Below are 15384 nucleotides of genomic sequence, written 5' to 3' on the forward strand. Positions count from 1 at the left end.
TAATCTGTACAATCGGTCCGCCATTGTTTGTCTTGTTTTGGAGTCAACAAAAAATCTGTTCAAGTGTCTCTAATCTGTCCAAGCTTTGTCGCATTTGTTTTGTCTTATCTTCGAGTCGAAATTTCTATTTTTGTTGCTCCATTAGCTGTGTCGTTGCTCTTGCTGGTGTTGTGTCAATATCAGCCCGTGATTGTCTTCAATCTGTCCGCGTGTGTTTCCCTTGTCTTGTGTGTTCTTATTGCCAATATGTTCATGTTGTGTGTTGCTGGCCGACCTTTCCAGCCTGAGTTCTTCGTAATTCGGTGTCTATATTGTTGTGTTTGGGGATTGGTCAGTCGTGTCTTGCTCAAAAAAAAAAAGGAAAGCTAGTTGCGGCGGTTAGGGTTTTTCCCTCTTGTTGCATCTAGTGTTGCCGTGAGTAGTAGCCTGTCCAGGTTGCGATCTCCGTTATTTGCTATTAGTTGTGGTCTATCCGAGTTAGCAGTTGTGAGTTTGAGTTGTGTGCACAACCCAGCAAAGTCAGAAGAAAAAAAAGAAGAAGAGAAAAGGAACGGCTGCCATACCTTTGTTTCCCTTGCTGTCTGAATTTTGTCCTTGTAATCCGTGAGTTGTGGACTGTGTTGGGTGTACACCGTTGATTAGGAAGTTGAAGTCATCGTGATAGTCGTGAGTTTGGAAACAGCCTAGGGGTATTTGGTGTAAATTAGCAAGTGCATGAAATCTGATTGGTTGTCCTTTGTAGTGCATGAAAACTGATTTGCATGAAATCCGAGTTGTCCTTTGGCAAGTGAAATCTGAGTTGCATGAAATCTAAGTTGCTCGTTGCTGTCCTTTTGTCGGCCAGACCCAAATTAAAAAGTGGCCAGCTAAGTTCCAAAAGAGGGAAACTCTAGCTATCCATTGTTGTACTTTGCCGTTTTTATTTAAAAAAAAATACAGCAAGCAAAACACTTGTTCGGCCAAGCAAATTCCAGAAATTTTATTGCCAACCAATTGAAGTGCTACATAATGGTCCGAACTATAAAAAAAAAAAAAACAAACACAAAGTTCAAAAGTTTTGATCCACTACTTCTTGAAATTCTTGAGCACTTTGAGTCTTAGGAACTTGTTTCGCTCTTCTTTTAAAAGGTCTCTTGTATTCCATTGCGGTAGTGAGAGGTTTTCGTGGTTTTGGAGTAAATTTTGTGGGAGCATCTTGGATAACCCGTTGGGGGGGAGCCTGAGAAGGGTTGTTAGTGTCACCTTGTTGATTGTCCATTCTTTTGATTCGTGTTCTTGAGCCAACCTAAATCGGCCTTGTGTGATTTGTGCCTAAGGAAAATCGAAATTCAGCTTGTTTGAGGGGGTTAAGGCGCACGGCTATTAGGGTATTATTACCCTTAAGTCAGCTGTGACTCTTTATTGCTTTTTCCTAAACGGAATTAGTTTCCTAATTGTGAAGGTTTCCTATTTGCTAGGCTTCCAATGTCAACCCTAAATTTTTCTCCTAAAATTTCTCACCACTTCCTATATTGAAGCCGCCTATTTACCTACTTTTTAGGGATTATTCTACTACATCTTAGCAACATTTCCTCCTACCTGTTCACCTCCATTCCAGCTGCCATTCTTATCCTGCTTTTTAGGAAAACTTCTTCCTACATTTTAGCCCTACTTACTCCTACATTTTAGGAGTTTCCTTAGCCTTTTCTTTCTTTTTCTTTTCGGCCACTATCCTTAGCTAGCCGCCACCATTCCAGGCCTTTAGAAAGGCCATCCAGACCTACTAAACAAGCCTGGCAGTTTGCGTTTCTTAAAAAAAAATAAAAAAAAAGAAAAGAGAAGAGTATTTTTTTGTTTTCTTTCCTTTAGGTCGTGTCATTTTCTTCAATTCCTTTCCGTGTCTTAGTCTTCTTGTTTCCTTTCATTTGAGTCGTGCCATTTCATTGCCCCTCGAGTCAATCATTCCATTATTCTCTTTTCCATTGAGGATTGCCACATTCTCGTGCTCCAAAATTGGAAGTTGGTTGTTTGCCTGGGAGGATTTCTAATTTCTTCAAGGTACGCTATCAAGAGATTTTGAGAGCATTGGTAAGATTGTTCGAGTGCTCTTTGAGTGACATACACGAGAGCTGAGCATATACACGTGAGGAAGTGAGTGAGGCAACCATATCTATACTTGCTTTGCTACTAACTTTTGCAGGTTTCTTATATCATGTCGGAGGAGATCGACGCATCCAAATTTGACTCCAAATTGCGCAACCAAGCAATGATGGGAGAGTTCCAACGCATGCTTCAGGAGTCCATGACATCCCTACACCAACGGATGGACCGCTTAGAGCTTTCTCAAGCTCGGTCCAATGCTGCCCATCGAGATGCGCCACCTCGCGAGGAGCTAGCTTTTAATAGCGAGGAAGATGACTTCATCCGTTGGCCCAAGCAGGATTACCGAAGAATCGATGATGGATTAAAGGGGGTCAAAATCAAGATTCCTTCATTCCAAGGCAAGTCTAATCCAGAGGCTTACCTAGAATGGGAGCAGCGAATCGAGATGGTGTTCGAGTGCCAGGACTACACAGATGAACAAAAAGTCAAACTGGCAACCCTCGAATTCACCGATTACGCTATTGTCTGGTGGGAGCAAAAGCGTACTAGCAGGCGCCGCAATAGAGAACGGCAAATTAGTACATGGGAGGAGTTACGAACCACTATGCAAAAATGGTTCGTACCCACCCATTACTATCGTGACCTATACCAGAGGCTCCAGACATTAGTACAAGGAAGCCGTAGTGTGGAGGACTACTACAAGGAGATAGAGATCACCATACTCCGAGCAAACATTGTGGAGGATAGGGAGGCTACCATGGCGAGATTCCTTAATGGCTTGAGACCTGAGATCGCCGAATTGGTGGAGCTGCAAAACTACGTGGATATGCCTGAGTTGATTGACAAGGCATCCAAGATTGAGAGGAGACTTAAGAGGAGGGGTAACCCTCGTAACCCTAACTTCTCGGCCATGCCTGTGTGGAGGGGCAACCCGACATTCGAGTGGGAACGGCCTAATCCAGGGGTGTCCAAGTTTACCCCTAAGACCAAGCCACCCAAGCAGATCCAAAAGACAACTCCAAGGTCTTCATTCGACTCTTCCAAGCCACGAAGTCGCGACAAGTGCTTCAAATGCCAAGGATTTGGGCATATCGCCTCCCAGTGCCCCAATCGGCGTACCATGATCGTCCTACCGAACGAAAATGTCCTATCTGACAACGAGAACGAGTTCGCCGAGATGCCTCCATTGACTGAAGAGAGTGAAGATTCCGAGGTAGAGGTTGAGGCCACTACTGAGCAAATGGGTGTTACTCTAGTAGCCCGTCGGGCTCTTGCAACCCAAGTTAAGAAGGTGGATGAGGCCCAATCTGACAACATCTTCTACACGCGATATCACGTCAAGAAAAGAGTATGTAGTCTAATCATTGGAGCGGGTAGTTGTACCAACGTGGCAAGTACTCTTATGGTGGATCATCTTTCCTTGCCCACGTTGAGGCACCCTAACCCATACCACTTGCAATGGCTCAATGAGAGTGGTGATATCAAAGTCACCAAGCAAGTGGTGGTGCCTTTCCAGATTGGGAAGTATGAGGATGAGATCCTTTGCGACGTCGTCCCCATGCAAGCTTCTCACATTTTGTTGGGACAGCCATGGCAATATGACAAGAAAACTACTCATGATGGCTTTACCAACAAGTACTCCTTCTTGCACCACAACAAGAAGATGACACTTGTTCCTCTCACACCTCAGCAGGTGCATGAAGACCAACTGCGTTTGCAACAGGAGCATGAACGAGAGGTGGCTAAGAAGTCACCCAATTCTCAGGCAATCATTAGAGCACCGACCGAGAGGACATCAAACCCTGGTACATTTGGTCGATTGGGTAAACGCCCTAGCTTGCTTGCAAAGAATAGGGAAGTTCGCAAATTACTTTTTCCAAGTAAGTTGTTTATGTCTTATATTGCAAAGAGGTGATTTTACTTTCTCATGAAGCACTCAATGACTTACCCCCTGAAATCTCTTCTTTATTACAGGAATTTGAGGATGTTTTCCCAGATGATATCCCCAGTGGTCAGCCACCACTTAGAGGGATCGAGCACTAGATCGACTTCATTCCTGGAGCATCCTTACCTAACAGACCGGCCTATAAGATGGGCTCTGAGGAGACTAAGGAGATCTAGAGGCAAGTGGACGAGGTCTTAGAGAAAGGCTGGACTCAAGAGAGCATGAGCCCATGTGCAATTCCCGTCATCCTCATTCCAAAGAAAGAGGGCACTTGGAGGATGTGTATGGACTGTCGCGCCGTCAACGCTATCACAGTTAAGTATCGTCACCCTATACCTCGTTTGGATGATTTGCTTGACGAATTGTATGGTACAGTCATTTTCACCAAGATTGATTTTAAGAGTGGCTACCATCAAATTCGAATGAAGGAAGGGGACGAATGGAAGACAACCTTCAAGACTAAGTATGGTTTGTATGAGTGGTTAGTTATGCCTTTTGGTTTGACTAATGCTCATAGTACATTTATGCGCCTTATGCATCATGTGCTTCGCCCGTTCTTAGGTAAATTTATTGTTGTTTATTTTGACGACATTTTGATATACAGCAAGAGTCCTGAGGAACATGTAGCACATGTACGAGTTGTCCTTGATGTTTTGCACAGGGAGAGGTTATTCGCTAACCTTGACAAATGTACTTTCTGCACTAATGAACTTATTTTTCTTGGTTATAAGGTTAGTGCACATGGCATTAAAGTAGACGAGAGCAAAATTCAAGCCATCAATGAGTGGCCCGTACCCAAGACCATAAGTGAAGTTCAGAGCTTCCACGGCCATGCAAGTTTCTATCGCTAGTTCGTGAAGGATTTCTGTACTATTGCTGTCCCTCTGACCGCCATTATCAAGAAGGATGTGAAGTTCGAGTGGGGGGAAGCTCAGGAGAAGGCGTTTCAACTCCTTAAACACAAGCTCACACATACACCCTTATTATCCTTACCTAGTTTTGATAAAACTTTTGAAGTTGAATGCGATACTTCTGGTGTAGGAATTGGAGCCGTGTTGATCCAAGAGGAAAGGTCGATCGCGTACTTTAGCGAGAAGTTGAATGGTGCCGCCTTGAACTACTCTACCTACGATAAGGAGCTCTATGCTTTGATTCATGCACTGGAGACATGGCAACATTACCTGCGGTCTAAGAAATTCGTCATCCACACTAACCACGAGGCGTTAAAGCATCTCAAATCTCAACACAAGTTGAGTAAGAGACATGTGCGGTGGGTCAACTTTGTGGAGTCATTTCCCTATGTGATCAAGTACAAAGCTAGCAAGACCAATGTCGTTGCCGATGCACTATCTAGGAGGTATGCTTTGATTACTTTACTTGATGCTAAACTCCTTGGATTTGACCTTATCAAGGAACTTTATGATACCGACTCTGATTTTTCTGATATCTACAAGTCTTGTGCTAAGTCGGGTCAGGGTAAGTTCTTCGAACATGATGGATTTTTGTATTGTCATGATAAATTATGCATTCCGTCATGCTCTGTTCGTGAGTTACTAACCCGTGAGGCTCACAGAGGTGGTTTGATGGGACACTTTGGTGTCACCAAGAATCTGAATGCTTTACAGGAACATTTCTATTGGCCACGCATGAGGCGAGACGTGGAGCGAGTGGTGTCACGCTGCATCACCTGTCACCGTGCCAAGTCCAAGCTCCAACCCTTTGGTTTGTATACACCTCTACCTATCCCTTCCGAACCATGGGTTGACATTTCGATGGATTTTGTGCTTGATTTGCCTGGGAGTAAAAGAGGCCATGATAGCGTCTTTGTCATTGTGGACCGATTTTTCAAAATGGTCCATTTCATTCCATATCATAAGACGGATGATACTACTCACATAGCTGATCTTTTTTTTAAGAAAATTGTCTGTTTGCATGGTGTGCTTAGGACAATTGTGTTTGATAGGGATGTTAAGTTTCTCTCATACTTCTGGAAGATCTTGTGGGGGAAGTTGGGGACTAAGTTGCTATTTTCTACATCCAGTCACCCCCAGATTGATGGCCAAACTAAGGTTGTTAATCGCACCTTGTCTACTTTGCTCAGGACCATCATTAAAAAGAATCTCAAAATGTGGGAGGAGTGTTTACCCCACGTCGAGTTTGCTTATAACCGTACAGTCCATAGTGCTACACAGTTTTCTCCATTTGAGATTGTTTACGGTTTTAACCCATTGACCCCCTTGGATTTGATACCTTTGCCTTTGTCTGAGCATGCTAACCTTGATGGCAAGAAGAAGGCCGAATTTGTCCAGACATTGCACCAGCAGGCGAGGGACAACATTGAAACTCGAACCCAGCAATACCTCAAGCATGCCAACAAGAGTCAGCGTCGCGTGGTGTTTGAACCAGGTGATTGGGTCTGATTACACTTGCGCAAGGAGCGTTTCCCTGTCCAACGTCTGTAGACACCAAATTTTTGGTGTTTTATTATTTATTTACTATTCATTTTTATTATTATTATTATTATTTGTTCTATTTTTTAGTTTTTAGTTTTATTTACTTTTAGTTTTAGTTATTTTAGCCATTTTTAGTGTAGATTTTCTCAAAGGAAAAAGAAAAGCGTTCAAAAAAATATGTTTAGTTGTTTTGGATTTAGTTTCATTATGTTAAAAAGGAAAAATTGAAAAATGGAAAATGAAAAATTGGAATTTGCACTTTGTTGTTTCTAGCTTATTTATTTTTCATCCAATGTTAATTAAATTGTTTTGTTATTTATTTTTACTATTATCAACTCTTAGTTAGTTTTAAAAAAATAAAAATAAAAAGGTCACGGCATGCAAGCTGCGTTTTTTACGCAGCTTGCAAACAGGGGGCTGGGCAGCCCCTTAGCTGCAAATTTTGGAGAATGGCTGAGGGTTTAGGGGAGGTCCCAGATAAATAGAGAGAGAGATTGAGAGCCGCAAAGGGGGGAGAGGAGGATCGGACAAAGAAAACAAGACGAAACAAAAAGAAAGGGTGAAAGAGGCGGCGGACAGGGGATTAGCAAGGAAGAAACCGTCGGGCAAGCAAAGGGAAAAATCAGAGGAGAAATGGGGAGGATCTTTGGGGTACTGAACGAGAGAGACCGAGGAGACGGCTAAAGGGAGGGAGATTACGGGTAAAAACAGAAAAAAGAGAATGAAAAACAGAGAAAAGGGAGAAGCCAACAGCGGCTAGGTTCTGAGTGGGCTGCCCAGAAAAAGAATGAAACCAGGGCAAAACGAAAAAAGAAAAAGAAACCAAACGGAGATTGAAAGAGAGGTCTGTAGCTTTGGGATGAAAAAGAGAGCAGAGAGCTGCGGTTTTGAGGGAGGTTTCGGACAGAAAAAGCAGAGGTTCAAGGTTGGAAAAAACAGAGCATGAAAAGAAAATTGAGGAATGATTTCGAACAAAGGAAAAGACTTGGCAGAAGGCTCGTAGCCGCTGCCGTTCCCCAGTCCGCTGCTATCACCGGAACTCCCCACCACCACCGGCAATCCTCCACTGCCACCAGCAGATTCTCACCAAGGAAATGAGGTAAGCCAGCTTTCTATGTTCGATTTCCTTTTTTCTGATTCTTTAAGACTTTCAAAGCAGAGAGTTATTGTTGCATTTTTCTCATTGATTATGTACAATTTCGGGCATGAATGCTCTCTGGATTCATTAGGTTGTGTTTTCTTGAGTTGCTAATAAAATTTTGGGCGGGTTATAGATTCATTTGAGCAGACATTAGCTACAATTTTGTGTGCCCATCTGGTGTTTGACAAAATGCCCCACCGAGACTTTAGCTTCAAAGACAAATCGATTTCTGTTTCAATTTCTGTTATTCGCATAAATTAGACCAGTTCAAACAGAATTGTGAAAATGTTGATGTGTTTTCTTTTGCTGCTCTTCATGTTTTTCTTACTCTATCATTGGTATGAATCCGCATTGAATCTTGACACTGTGAGAAGGGGCTTGTGTGATTTTCGTTTTGATTGGGAATGGCCAAACCTGAATTCTCTGATTTTCCCTCTGCAAAGAAAGATGACAGCAGACGTTTAGCCCGATTGAGGAGGATGATTACTGGTTTAAGTTCATGATTCCGGTCCTTCGATTTCCTTTTCTTAGCGATTTGACCCCCAAGGTTTCAAGCCTTTCCAATTTGACCTTAAATCTTTCATAATTCTTTCAATCAAATCCCTGTTGTTATTGCACTTGGACCCCAAGTTCCCTCCTTGTTTTGCTGTGACCCAAAATCTTGTTTGTAGGTTATAATTGAGGTTTAATAATTTTATTTGATTTTATCATGTTGGGTCCAAGAAAACAAGTAATGTGGGCTAAGAGTTTTTTTGTTGTTTGGGTTTTAGAAAGTGGATTTAGTTCATGATTTTGGGGTTTTTGGCTTGGGCTAGAGGGTCATGGCCCATCTGTTTGTTTGGTTTATTTTTGGGCCAAAATAATATATTAGCCCACTCTCTGTTCCTTGGATTTCTGGTTGGGCCAAGTGATCTTAGCCCAAACAAATAATAAAACGGCCCATTCCCTTTTGCTTTGGGATTTCCATTGGGCTGGGAAGCTTTGGCCCAAACAAATAAATAAACTGGCCCAATAGCCTGGTCCATGAAGAAACCAGAAACGAAATTGCAAATCAGCCCCTGCATTTTCCCTTAACTGTACCGTGGCCCTGGAAGCTTTCCATTCCTTTCAATTGGGTCCCTAATGTAATTGCAATTAGGTCCCTGAACTTTATTTTTCTTTAATTTTGACCCCAAAACTTTGTTCATTTTTGCAATCAAGTCCTTTCTTCTTTTGACTTCTTGAATGTTGTTTGCTTACATGATTCAATTGATTCAATTTCAAGTTTGCCATTTTATTTTTTATGATTATTTGATAAATAAATTGGTACCTTGACTCATTTATTATTTTTGGAGGGTAAATAAGTGGTTTCACTCAATTTAAGGCATCAACTCAAGGGAGGTACAATTTCTTTTATCCCTTTTTGTCTCTCCTATGTGATCTTACTTGTTATGTGAATATGCCTGTCTACTCCGCTTTCCTTACCTCCTTGCATGCATTTACTGGCTTTTACTTTTATTTAAGATAGGGCTCGGAGAGCCTCTGGTCCATTTCCCCTTCCCCTTTATGCTTTTATGGGGTATGTGTACACCTCTTGGCTTGTAATAGATAGGGCTCGGAGAGCATCTGGTCCATTTCCCCTTTCCCTTTATGCTTTCATGGGGTATGTGTACACCTCCTGGCTTGTAATAGATAGGGCTCGGAGAGCATCTGGTCCACTTCCCCTTCCCCCTGGTTGCTTGCTTTTGTTGTTACATGTTAAATTGCTTTAGTAGGCTCTTGCATCTAGTCGAGCATGCTAAGTGCTACGTGCTACGTGTTTACGAGCGTTTTGGCATGTCTACTTGCTTTCATAACTATGAATGAATGGAATGGATGAATGTACGTTTCCGCTAGTCCAACGCTAGTCGGAATTCATAGATGGGCTAGTCCAACGCTAGACCCAATAGGATTTTTCCTTGGATTTTCATTAATGCATTATTTGCCTGTTCACTACATATCATGCATTTTTTCTTAGTTTTATCATCTGGCATGCTCCTCGATTCCCCTTTCCCGTCACTTTAGGTTTTGCATCCCATACTAGCTATAGGGTTCATTTTGCTTGAGTGTTCCCCTTCCGATAAGGGAAACGAGCGAGTGTGGCTACTCAATAGCCTTAGCACGCTAGTTTTGCCTTCTAATCAAAGGGAAAATCAAGTCACGATTTAGGTCTCCCCGTACCCAATTTGCATGAATTCCCTAGGCTCATGCATTCTCAATCCACTCTATCATTACACTTTCACTTTTGTCTCATTTGCACACATGCACCTTTTATCACCTTCACTTGCACACGAACACTTTTTTTGCCTTCACTTGCACACGAACACTTTTTTTGCCTTCACTTGCACACGAACACTTTTTATCTTCGCTTGCACACGAGCATTTTGTCTTCACTCGCACACGAGTACTTTCATCTACATTTGCACACCTTCACTCTTGTCTTATTACCTTTATCATTTTTCTCACTTCACAAACTCACACTTTCACATGGCATGCATTCCGCTCATTTTTCACGTCATTTGGGTTTAGGTGTGACCTCTTCAAAAGGATCATTATTGGGCTTCACAATTAATGTGATTGGCACCACTCAACCTTTGAAGAGAAATTTCCCCCAATCCCCCTAGGTCTAGGTTTTTGCATTCATATAGACATATCCAATACGCGATACATACCTTGGGTAGAAAAATTAGGAAAAATTGGTTAAGTCGCGCAACTAGCCTTGGCTAGGTCAAAGGGGTGCCTTGGATTCTATCCTTGCCTTCCCCTTTGTCAAACGTGACCCCCGAACCTTTTTCTTTGGCTTACGTGGACTAGGAGTCGTTTTAAAAAGGGTTTTACTACTTTGTCTTTAAAAAACACTTTTTGGGTGACTTGGTACACCCCAAATCTATACCAAGTGGCGACTCCGTTTTCATATTTAAAAAACCCTTTTTAAAATTTCATTTGGCCAAATCGTCGCTTTCCAAAGTCCCATGGCCTTTTTACTTTTCATTTTGCACACGTTCACACTACACTTCACACACACAACACATTCACACATTCAACTCGAATCGAAAAGTGGGGCGCGACAGTTGGCGACTCCACTGGGGACTTCCTAAGTGGGTCCGAGCATTTGATTTGGCCATTCTTTTCCCTTTTCTACCCTTTTTATGCATAGCGTTTGGATATTAGGGTTGCATTTTTCCTTTTTAGGACTTTTTGCCTCGCGCACGTACCAAACTACTCCCCACTCACGTATGTATGATTGGTTGTTTGGATGTATATTTTACTCGTTTTATCTCGCGCTTTGCATTGCATTTGGGTGGGGGATGTACCCTAGAGCCTCGCGTTGGTTCTTGATCCCTCCCCTCCAAACGAGCACTAGCATACGCGCATACGCTTTAATTATTTTTTACCCCTCATTTATTTTTCTTTTAGTGGCTTGTCACGCCACTCCACCTTATTAGGATTTTAGGCGACCCACTTGGACATGTGATCGTATCACGACGTGTGCGTAGCATGATCCGAGGGGTCACTCGATCTTCCGCTTTAAACATTAGGTTGATAACCTATTAGTTTTTAGTCGAAGGTTGAGGATTTTTTAGATTCGCCCAGACGGGTAGCCGTAACACGACGTGTGCGTAGCAACGTCTGGGGAATCGCTCGAGCCACCGACAAGGAACCTTGGGAGTGATGACCCTTGGTTTCCAAGTCTGAAGGCTCGGGGACCTATGACTTATCGAGTCTAGATGCATTAGTGAACCCTAACCTCATGCATCCATTTTAGCTTGCCTAGGGTAGAGTCGACCTTACCCTATTAGGGACACTATTCACGAGGGGAGGGGTCCAACCCCTTTCTCCCTTTTATTGCTTTATTTCTTTGTGCTGATTTCGTTGCCAATGTGTTATGTGTATTTATCTGGCTGAGCTAACCTTTCTTGGTTTTGTGTCCCCATTGCATTCACAAACCCTAGCAAATAAGAGGTCTGGTATGACCTTCTTTTAGAACCTACCCTCGTAGATAGGTTATTGCACGTTTAAAGATTTTGGTATATTGCATTCATAGATTAATAATTGCATGGCATTCTAAGCCTACCTTGGCGTATAAAAGGTCCTTTTAGGTCATGTTTCATTTCGGATTGCATATTTTACTGCTTTAATAAAATGGCATCATGCACAAACCATAGAAAGGGAATGCCACATAGGGAATCCCGTGTTTAGGAATAAGCCACCTTGTGTTTCGGATACTTAATCCAGTGAGACTTGCACGTTTACATTTTGTACCATCCAAAGGGGTAGTGCACAAGGTAAGGTAGGATCCGATCATTTTCATAGAGTGATCTTTGGAATATGAGCATCTAATAATCACTTTTTGGCCATTTTATGAAAAATTGGTAAAAATCCCTTGCATGAAGGACATTAATTTGAAGAAATTCGCAAATGATTCCTCCTATTGAGACGGTAAATAAATTGAGGCCAAAATTTGATTTTTAGAAGGTCATAGACTAATGCACCTCAATAATTTTGAAATAACCAATGGCCGGACAATTCAACCAATCCATTTTGCCAATTCATTGAAAAATCATCAATTCACTTGACCAATTTACCCTTTTTAGGGTCACCTGGTCGATTTTCAATAAATAATCAATTCATTTGACCAACTTACCCTTTTTAGGGTCACCTGGTCGATTTTCAATAAATCATCAATTCTTTTGACCAATTTACCCTTTTAGGGTCATTCGGACGATTTTTGAATAAATCACTAATTCAATTTCATTCATTTGGCCAATCTACCCATTTTTAGGGCAACCGAGCCGATTTTGAATAAATCAAGTTTCGTTCAATCTATTTGATCAATTTACCCTTTTAGGGTGATCTGATTAATTTTTGAATAAATTAAATTTCATTCAATTCATTTGACCTGTTTCCCTTTTTAGGGTAATCCGGTCGATTTTTTAATAAATTGTCAATTTCATTTGACCAATTAGGATTTCAATGTCGAATTTCAAAATGGAAAACCTAGTCGATTTTGAGAAAAGCATCCATTGCATCCAGTCATTTGATCAGTTGGAGTTTTGACTCACTGAGAAAATTTGTCAAAACGAATTCCCATCTTTTCGATAGGAAGTTCGTCAAGGTCAAACCCGTGCGTTTTTGCAAGTTCTTGTCTCGATCCAAAGTGGTCAATCCCTTCGGACGATGTCCTCATTTTGACAAATCTCTCGTCACTCCAATTGACCAAATTCTTTCAAAATTATTTTTCACTCAATGAGTTGATCAGATCCATCAGGTATGGTATGGTGCCTACCTCAGAGGATTGCATCTTCATGCTAGGCCTACCCTTGGCATAAAAGGGTTCCCCCATAGGACATACATACCGATTTTATATTCTTGTTCACTAACTCGGGGTATTTTTCTTTTGTTTCCCCCCTCCCCTGCATTCATAAAAAAATGTTGCAATAAGATGAAAATATTTCCCTATATTGGATAACAATTTTTGATCCGATAAAGTTTGGAAAGTATTATTTGATTCTTGGGCAGATCCAACAATGGAAACCTGAAAGATCCATTTGAAAGCTCTAGGTTAAGAGCTTCTAAGAGAGTTCATAATTGTTTTCAAGGAAATTTCTGTATATTTGACTTGTTAATATATTTTTGTGTCAAAAGAGAAGGAAACAAAAGGGATATATATGTGGAGCTCTTTAGAAGTTTTTTCTTCTCATTTGTATCATAATTGAACGAGAAATTTTGTTTCAAACTTTTTCAGCAATAAAATTTTTGGACAATTATTGTTTTGTGTATATTCATGTACATTTCATTCTTTATTGGGCTCATTAAGAGATTTCATGGTGAATTTTAAGAAATAAGCTCAAATTGAGATTTTTCAACCTCTGGCTTGAAAACTCACAAATGTATACACCAGATTGGTGACCCGAGCTACACAACAAGAGTGCTCAAAAATTGAAAGAGGTCATTCAGAGGGCCCATGAGATACCTTTCTCCTTCACTTAATTCCAAAATAAAATCAGTCACATTGATTGATAAATTACAAATTGGGGCAACTTTTGTTTGAAAATGTCCGCGGTGACTAATCCGATTCAATCACATCTAAGTGAAAGCAAAAATGTGCATTATCCTTATTTGTTTGGAAAATTTGGAATGTTACTTCAAGCATTCGTTTCACTACCTATACAGATTTTTATCATTTGCTCTCCCATTTGAGCTTATAAAAGAATAATTTCGTTCCAAATAAACGCCTTGATGATCACTATCCTTCATTGGAAAATTTTCAAAATATCAAAAAGAAGAATGGATTGTCAATGAGCATTTCGTTACTCTGGTTGTCATGAAGTGTAAGAATGATACTTTGGCCATCGCTTCTACAATCCAAACACTATTTATCCCTTGCATCCTCATTTGAGCCAAATAGGTGGTTCCTTTCAAATGCACTTGTGATCGCACCCCACATTGGGGAGGGAGATTGGGAATTTTTCAAAAAAGAGAAAAGCAAAAATCAAAAGAAAAGAGGGAACTACAAATTGGGGAAAATCGATTCCACTTGGGTTCCAATTCAAAAAAAAAGGGGGGAAGAGATTTGTCCGCGTGGATCGCCTATGTTTCGCAAATATGGATGAACAAGGGTCTTCCTCAGTCAGTTAATTCAAATACATGCCAAAAATTTCCCATTAATGAAAATTTCTTTTCAGAGTTAATGTAGGGAACGGAATTAAAGTCAGGCCATCTTCTTTTCCAATCAAACATTCTATCCTTAGTTATCCCTTTTGAGCCTTTAGAATGAAATACTTCGTTTGGCAACCCCTGAGAGTCGCAAACCCCTCACTGGGGCAAGTTGAGTTGAAAAAGGAAAATTTCAAGAAGTGAAAAAGTGAAAAGCCACAAAATCGAAAGACAAAAGAAGAAAAGTGAACCTCGGTTCAAAAAATAAACTGGGGCAAATTTTGTGAAATTTCAAAGAATGGCAGAAAGCCAAAAAATCAAAAAAGAAAGAAAATGAAAGAGAAAAAGCCTCAATTGAGCATAAACTGGGGCAAAATTCTGATTTAACCCTAAAATAGGGTTGGCGCAACAATGCGATCTCAGATTCTTCAAACCATTTTTAAAATCTGCCTTCAAGCCTTAACTTTTCTAAAACACCATACCTGACCCCATTACAAAAATCGAAAGTCCTGACTTCTGTTCTTTGCAATGGCCCTGTCAAGAAAATTTCTGATGCTGGAAAATTTTAGCTGTATTTCTGAATTGCTTGAGTATGGGGGCTGACGCTACTCACCATGGAAAACTCACCAGATCAAAGAAAAGAAAACGGAAAAGCAAAAGGGAAAAATGAAATACAAAAGATTCGATGGTGAAGTCCCTATTGAGTGATCAAACAAAGTTCAGAATCTTCGAGTTCAAAATAGGGGCAATTTTGGAAAAATGCGATTTGTGGTGCAATGTCCTTGAAAGTCTTATCCTTCAACTATCGTTTCAAGCCACATTACAAGTTAATAAAGTCCATAGTTGACTTATTCCTTCATGGCAATCCAAAGTGAGGATTATGCTCGTAAGAAATCCATCAATCATTCGTGATCATGGGGGTATAACCAGTTTCTACATGTTTAGCTATCACTTCTGTCCATCGTTACAAGCCTAAAAAGCTTGTATGTTGACTAAGTTTTCTTGAAATAAGGGTGACAAACTCTCTGCTTTCACTAAGATGTGATTTTGATGGGATTACGTACAATTTTGGAAAAAAAAAAACAAAA

The 15384-nt window shown here is 40.9% G+C and overlaps 1 protein-coding gene across 1 annotated transcript; it reads left to right on the forward strand.

Annotated features, from left to right (window-relative positions):
- Window positions 1-2191: 2191 nt before the first annotated feature.
- On the forward strand, window positions 2192-4125 carry LOC113751355. The gene is made up of 2 exons (XM_027295335.1): window positions 2192-3940; window positions 4057-4125. Exons 1-2 carry the CDS (start codon window positions 2192-2194, stop codon window positions 4123-4125), a joined length of 1818 nt encoding a protein of 605 aa, XP_027151136.1.
- The last annotated feature ends 11259 nt before the right edge of the window (window positions 4126-15384 follow it).

This window comes from Coffea eugenioides, chromosome 11 (assembly GCF_003713205.1).
Source record: "Coffea eugenioides isolate CCC68of chromosome 11, Ceug_1.0, whole genome shotgun sequence".
Lineage (NCBI taxonomy): Eukaryota > Viridiplantae > Streptophyta > Magnoliopsida > Gentianales > Rubiaceae > Coffea > Coffea eugenioides.

Coding starts and splice junctions, on each gene's coding strand:
- LOC113751355 (XM_027295335.1), top strand. CDS start 2,192: ATGTCGGAGGAGATCGACGCATCCAAATTTGACTCCAAATTGCGCAAC. Junction 3,941..4,056: donor TGCTTGCAAAGAATAGGGAA/GTTCGCAAATTA, acceptor TCTTTATTACAG/GAATTTGAGGATGTTTTCCC.